This window comes from Triticum dicoccoides, unplaced genomic scaffold, assembly GCF_002162155.2.
Source record: "Triticum dicoccoides isolate Atlit2015 ecotype Zavitan unplaced genomic scaffold, WEW_v2.0 scaffold20457, whole genome shotgun sequence".
In the NCBI taxonomy this organism is placed as follows: Eukaryota; Viridiplantae; Streptophyta; class Magnoliopsida; order Poales; family Poaceae; genus Triticum; species Triticum dicoccoides.
The window spans coordinates 15,104-22,933 of NW_021235687.1; the positions used below are offsets into that span (position 1 = coordinate 15,104).

At 37.7% G+C, this 7,830-nt stretch overlaps 1 protein-coding gene across 1 annotated transcript in view; it reads right to left on the minus strand.

The window, feature by feature from the left end:
• Nucleotides 1-4,068: 4,068 nt before the first annotated feature.
• The window catches only part of LOC119345089, an 8,552-nt gene continuing 4,790 nt past the window's right edge, over nucleotides 4,069-7,830 (minus strand). The window contains exons 12-15 of the mRNA XM_037615313.1: nucleotides 7,617-7,666; nucleotides 7,448-7,516; nucleotides 7,176-7,288; nucleotides 4,069-4,219 (exon numbers count right to left, since the gene is read on the minus strand). Coding sequence (XP_037471210.1) covers nucleotides 4,087-4,219; nucleotides 7,176-7,288; nucleotides 7,448-7,516; nucleotides 7,617-7,666 — 365 coding nt within the window. The 3' untranslated portion in view covers nucleotides 4,069-4,086. The remainder of the gene's footprint in view (nucleotides 4,220-7,175; nucleotides 7,289-7,447; nucleotides 7,517-7,616; nucleotides 7,667-7,830) is intronic.

Below are 7,830 nucleotides of genomic sequence, written 5' to 3' on the forward strand. Positions count from 1 at the left end.
TATAAAAATGTTCCAGTTTTCCAAATTTGTTCACAAATTCAGAAAAATGTTCGCCCTTTCAAAAAGTATCATATCTTCGAAAAGTTTTGTCGCTTTCAATTTTTGTTCCTGATTTTCAGAAAATGTTTGTATCTTTTTTAAAATTCTTCATAATTTCCCAAAGAAAAACCTCATTTTTTATTTTGTTCCTTTTTATAATTTTTTGAGAATCCCAAAAATGTTGGCATCGGCAGAAAATGTTCGAGGTTTGAATTTTTTGTATAATTTTGAAAAAAAAATTCGTTTCAAAATATATTTACCTTTTTTTTGAAAGAAATCAAGTTCGAAATTTCAAAAAAGTTTACATCTGTTATTCCTTATAGTTCGTATAGGACAAGCTCCCATTCAGACATAGACACCCAGGTGTTATAGTTGGCAAGCGACCTTGTTCACTTGCAGGAGGTACTTGGTTCGATCCCTCACCGAGAATTAGTTTTTGGGAATTTTTGCGAATGTTCAGTTTTTGCTACTGTCGTTGGTTTCTTTAATCATTGCGCTGCAAAAGTAGCACAAGAGGTAGCCTGACACAGTGGCTAGCACAACTCCTGCACCTTACTACGTAATCAGGGGTTCGAATCCTCAGCTCGCTCAGTTTTTTTTTCATGTTTTTTCACGTCGCGAACAGAAAATGGGCCAGGCGAAGCATCGACTCTTTGCCACAATAAGCGGCGAGTAGGAGCTCCAGCTGGAGCCTCCCTCCCTGGCGACCGGACGCCTGATAAAGGACTCCTAGTCTTTTGATCACCGCAATGGCCTCTAGATCCTTTTATATGCGTCGTGGCTTGACATCCTAGTCAGGATCAAATCGACCCCGGCCCCAATCATGTTACGACGAGTCCTTGATCCATGCATAGAAAAGCTCCTAATCATGGAGTCATGACAACAGTTGTGGTTGCCGACCTCATTGATGACTAGAGAAGTGAATGTTATCAATACATGGTTGATGACAACATTTAAACACCTACTGTGGGGCATTTTGCGAAAGGTACCTGGGCATGGTATCAAAAGAATAAAGAAAAAAAATTCAATGAGGTTAACCTACGGACCCTTAGGGCAAGTTCTAAAGGTACATAGTACCAGGGGTGGTCAGGCCGCGAGGAAGCCGGTCCACCAGGCCAGCCGCGACACCGCAAGGTGCTCCAGGACAAGGCACCAAAAACTGCCACCCGCCTTTCTCCACCGGGTGTTTCTCAAAAAAAAAAAAACGGTCTCCACCCGGAGCTTCTACTTCTCGCATTCAGCGAGTAGGGCACCCTGTTTCGCAAGAAGCCAGCGAGCGTATGGGTCGGCCGACGTGCGCGGGTAAGCCTTGCCTATTTCCTGTTTCTTTTTTTAATGTTTTTTTTGCTTTCTTTTTTACTTTTGTTTATACTTTGAAATATTCTAAATACAGATATTACAAAAACACTCCCACACAAACAACATTTGAAAAAAATGTTGAACAGGGATTAAAAAATGTTGAACACGAATTTGAAAAAAATGTTGAACATGTATTTAAAAATGTTGAACATGAATTTGGAAAAAATGTTGAACATGTACTGAAAATGTTGAACAGGTATATGAAAAATGTTGACCAAGTATTTCAAAATATTGAACGAGTATTTGAAAAAAATGTTGAACAAGTATTTGAAAAATATAAAACAAGTATTTGAAAAGATGTTGATCATGTATATAAAAAATATTGAACAATTTTTTGAAAACTGTTGAACAAGTATTTGAAATATGCAGAACAAGTATTAGAGAAGATGTTGAACAACGTATTTGAAAAAAATGTTGAACATGTATTTGAAAAATATGTTGAACATGTACTGAAAATGTTCAACAGGTATATGAAAAATGTTGAACAAGTATTTAAAAACGTTGAACGAGTATTTGAAAAATGTTGAACAAGCATTTGAAAAATATAGAACAAGTATTTTAAAAGATGTTGATCATGTATATAAAAAATATTGAACAAGTATTTGAGAAGATGTTAAACAACGTATTTGAAAAAAATGTTGAACAGGTATTTAAAAATGTTGAACATGTATTTGAAAAAAATGTTGAACATGTACTGAAAAGGTTGAGCAGGTATATGAAAAATGTGGAATAAGTATTTAAAAATGTTGAACGAGTATTTGAAAAATGTAGAACAAGTATTTGAAAAATATAGAAAAAGTATTTGAAAAGATGTTGATCATGTATTAAAAAAATATTGAACAAGTATTTGAAAAATGCAGAACAATTTTTTGAGAAGATGTTGAACAACGTATTTGAAAAAAATGTTGAACATGTATTTAAAAATGTTGAACATGTATTTGAAAAAAATGTTGAACATGTACTAAAAATGTTGAACAGGTATATAAAAAATGTTGAATAAGTATTTAAAAATGTTGAACGAGTATTTGAAAAATGTTGAACAATTATTTGAAAAATGTTGAACAATTATTTGAAAAATATAGAACAAGTATTAGAAAAGATGTTGATCATGTATATAAAAAATATTAAACAATTTTTTGAAAAATGTTGAACAATTGAAAAATGCAGAACAAGTATTTGAGAAGATGTTGAACAACGTATTTGAAAAAAATGTTGAGCAAGTATTTCAAAAAAAACTGTTGATCATGCATTTGAAAAATGTTGAACAAGTATTTGAAAAATGTTGAATAGGCATTAAAATTGTTGAGTATGTAGGAAAAATGTAGAATGGGTATATGAAAAATATTGAACAAGTATAAAAAATGTTGATCAAGTATTTGAACAAAATGTTGAATAACTATTAAAAGGTTAAACAATTATTTAAAAAATGTTGAATAAGCGTTTGGACAATGTTGAATGTGTATACAAAAAATGTCGACCACTTATCAAAAAAATGTTTTTGACATATACGAACATGTAGATTAGAAAATGACCCGAGGATCGAAATCCTCCTCAGATAGTAGCTTCATATTTGTAATCGAAAACCGCTGATCCAGCAGCCCCTGAGACTCATGTTGATATGCAAAAAATGACCTGAGGATTGAATCGAAACTGGAAAAAAAAATACTTTTGACCGAACGGAAGTGCAGTAGCGCCCGAGACTCAGGTTGGAACATGTGTGGATTTGTTTTTGGATTTCAAAATTTTAGGGATTGTGGGAACATATCTTGTGCACATTCATGATTTTTTTGGGGATTTTTTGAAACATCAAATTTTGAGTTTTGAAACATGTTATCATCTGATATCTTCCCACCCGCTCACCCGTCGGGCCTTGTCTCCTTTTTCCTTCCGTTTGATGCATGCATGACCGGCTTATCTTTTTTCTTTTTCTTGAGGCGGACGACCGGCTGCTGCTTGCTGGGTCTGGAGCCGCAATGAACGAATGAATTCGCTCCATCCCATCCACACCTCCTAGCTGCTGCTGCTTGGGCTATCGATCCAGGTCCTCTCACCCTCAGCCTAAAACCGCCCAGATTTCATGGAAAGGTAAGCCCCAGGTCTGTCTAGAAGTGGCCCAGATTTAGGTAAATATTTTACTTATATTCAATAAATATTTTACAACTATACATAATCAAATATAATAAGTGATATATATTTATATTTCTGATTCTCATGTTATTACCAAGCCATATTATCATCAAGCAATTCCCGCAGCAACATGTGGGTTATCATTTAGTTTAGGTAAAATTTTGGATAACTTGTCAAATTTTAGGATCCACCCCTTTAGGATAGAATCCATCGATTTAGGCAAGAAATAGGGGAGATTTAGGCAGCCTTTCGGCTGTTTTTCCCGGGCTGTTTCTCACCTAGGCCCACACCGTGGGCGCATGCATGCATGCGGCACATAGATAGACACCTGGGGCTTTTCTGGTTCTCCATCATGCATGCATGCAAAAAAAAATGTTTGCAGATTCGAAAAACCATTTGTCAACTCAAAAAAAAATCACATAATCGAAAAATGTTAATTACTCCTACTTGCTATTTTCCTTTCTCCCGGAATCAATTGTGGAGTGTTCTGCATCAAACACAAAGTTTCAAGGAATCCAGCAACGCAACGCAAGAGAAGTGGTGCAGCAACTGAGGCGGCAGTCATGGGCAGAATTCTGGTCTTCGCCGTAGGAAGTCAAACTGAGGATTCTCCCTGATCAGAGGTGGCATATCAACATCTGTCAACTCGAATTCCTTGATTGACTCCAGGACGTCGTCCACCAAGAATGGAATGCTGTAGTTAGAAGTGCCATGCGAAATCAGACTTTTGCAAAAAAAGTGTAGTTATTATTGATTTTACTAAACTTTGGTTGAGGAATAACCTTGCTGAGTCATCGGCCAACAACAACCTGCGCACATAGTCTTCTTATGTCACATACTAACGATTTAAGTTGACAAACAAGCTTTACATACATTTAAATGATAAGTTCATGTGTATTGTATGATATCTCGAGTATCTCAAACTCTCTTGTATGAAGTGAAGAGAAGTGTTTTGGGGAAATGAACATGAAAATTTCAAAAAACTCACCACAGCTTCATTTTGGAGTGACTAAGAAGGATCCAGGCTTAGTTTTTCATTTTGATGTTTTACACTTGTTTAAATCTTGGTCAAAGTTAAGTTTGACCAGAATTCAAATGAGCAAAACAAATTTAAAAAAAATCAAAAAATGGAAAAATCAGCGCACATAGTCTGTACATATAGAATATATGTGTAGGAAAGTTATTTGGCTGATTTAGATAAGGTCGAAAAAAAACCTTGCTTAGAAATGAGGCCGTTTACCCTACCTTTGGACCCCTCTTTTTAGCACATTTTTAATGAAAATTTCAAAAGCCTCACCACAACTTCATTTTGGATTGACTAAGAAGTATTCAGGCTTAGTTTTTCATTTTTATGTTTTAGACTTGTTTAAATCTTGGTCAAAGTTAGGTTTGACCAGAATTTAAATGAGCAAAACAAAATTCAAAAAAATCAAAAAAAGGAAAAACCATGTGCTCATTCAAACATCATCCAACAGATATTTAAACATCATGTCAAACATACTTCTAACATAGGTCCAACATCATCCAACAGAAATACAACATGTCAAGTGATAAATGTTTCATAATACAACATCATTCCTTATTCATATTGTTTCATAATTGTTCATAGATAGCGTTGGGGCTTCTGTCTGTTCCTTGAGCTTCTTGACATCACTTTGCTCCTCGTGCACCTTGTGCTCATTGTTTCTTCTCTTCTTCTCTTGGTTGTCGGTACCTTGCGCGTCTTCTTCAAACCTACCATAGAGCTATGCAAAACATAAAGGGTCCAAATATAAACGGTAATGAGATCGTGTCAAGTGACAGATGTACAGTAGTATTTGACCCTTGCAAGATTTACATACCTAGCAGAACTCACAACAACAGAAGGTTGGTCACCCTTTGGAGCCTCACTTGGATCATCATTTGGAGCCTCACTTGGATCATCATTTGGAGCCTCACTTGGATCACCATGATCACCATTTAGAGCCTCACTTGGATCACCATTTGGAGCCTCACTTGAATCATTATTTGGAGGATATTTTGGATCATCGTCAAAATCATGCGGCTGTTGACCATCATCATTTGGAACCTCGTCAAAATCCTCATCTGATGCAACCGGCTGTTGACCATCATTTTCATCATCTGTTGAGGCAACCGGCTGCTGACCAACATTTTCATCGAAGCCTTCATCGAAACTCTCTCCGAACGCTGGATCTACTGTGTTATCACAATACTTACCAAAATGACCAGACCCACCACACCTTGTGCACCTACGCTTCCTCGCTCCAAGTCCAGCTCCTTCGCTGTGAGGTCTGATTCGACTCTTCCTTGGTCTACATGCTACTCTCTTTAGAACTGGAGCGCAAAGCTTGAATCCAGGGTCCACCATGTCTCATTGTTGTTTTCCCTCCATAGCAGGCAAGTCATAAGCATATGTGGCTTTGAACCTTGCAACAGAGTAGTAATCATGCACATACTGCTGTATGTTCCCTGCTGGACCTAGGAGAGAAGTGATGAAAAACAAGGCATGAATGCATGGCAACCCAGTTATCTGCCATTGCCTACAACTGCAAGTTCTAGCTTCTAAATCCACTGGATATCTCCATTCCCTCTTCTTTTTATCCAAATATGGTATCTTTGCTGTGGTACCCGAGCAAAGCGTCATGTTCATTTCCAAGCCTGTTGTCTTCTGCTTCAGTTCATTCATCATGGCAGGGATGATAATGTGGCCCATGAATTTTGCCTCGGCAATTCCTGCACGATAATGAAATTTCTGCATGTATTCTATCCTTATCCTATCAATCAAATCCACCACATAATGACCCTTTAGTTTCCGGATCGTTGAGTTGAAAGACTCTGCTAGATTATTGTGCACATAGTCAACTTTGCTCACTTCACTGAATTGGCTTCTGGCCAATAATTTGGAGTGGTGTGTTTCCAAGTATTCTTTCACTTTGGGATTCATGTATAACTGCCTCAAGTGGTAGTTGTGCTTCTTGACACTGCATGTCAAAGATGCTGGCCATAAATTATCGGTATACACCTTTCCTTTGAATTTTTTCATGAAATTTGCAGCAAGGTGATGCATGCATTCCCTATGCTCTACTCCAGGGAACACATTGTCCACGGCCACTTCTAAACCTTTGCAGGCATCTGTATGAATGACCAACCCATTGGGATGTGCAATAGCCCGGCGGAGATTATGCAAAAACCAAGTCCAGCTCTCCTCAGACTCTGTCACCGTGGGCGCATGCATGCATGCGGCACATAGACAGACACCTGGGGCTTTTCTGTTCTCCATCATGCATGCATGCACAAAAAATGTTTGCAGATTCGAAAAATCATTTATCAATTCAAAAAAAAAATCACAGAATCGAAAAATGTTAATTACTCCTATTTGCTATTTTCCTTTCTCCCGGAATCAACAGTGGTGCAGCAACTGAGGCGGCAGTCATGGGCAGAATTCTGGTCTTCGCCGTAGGAAGTCAAACTGAGGATTCTCCCTGATCAGAGGTGGCATATCAACATTTGTCAACTCGAATTCCTTGATTGACTCCAGGACGTCGTCCACCAAGAATGGAATGCTGTAGTTAGAAGTGCCATGCGAGATCAGATTTTTGCAAAAAAGTGTAGTTATTATTGATTTTACTGAACTTTTGTTCAGGAATAACCTTTCTGAGTCATCAGGCAACAGCACAGAATGTAGTTTTGCCACGATTATTGACCAGTTCAGTGTAACATACCACCCATCTTTCCACATTGCACATTCCATACTCCGGAGCATCTACAATCATGTTTTTTCTTCATCAAGAACCATAGTGATAAATAAATAAATATATATGGACACTGACTGGAAATTGAGCTTTGCTACTCCAAATGAAGCGCATTTGATGATTCGCCGCCGCTTAAATCTCACTGACAAGGGGGATTAAAAGGAGCTTACGTCAATAAGGGGTGAAACATCATTGGTACCATATCTGTCATCCCGATAAAGTGTACAGATTCGGTATAGCTGCGGTTTGGTAAGCACCTGAAAGCTTACAACGTGTTACATGCATCCAACAAACGTGATAATAAATGACTCTACTTAACAGAGTTCAAACACCACTTACATGGCAAGTGATTTCTTCCAATGTTTTCTTCTGTTTATCACGCATAGTCTAGTAATACAATTCGTTAGATTATCCACTTAGCAACTTGCAAACCAAACACTCGGTCAACACAGAGCACTTACAAGGAATATAGCTGCCCCTCTAATGTGCTTCAGTTTTTCCCAGGAAGACCCTGCATACTGTGTACCACATGTCATTAGTCTCGTGGAGAGAC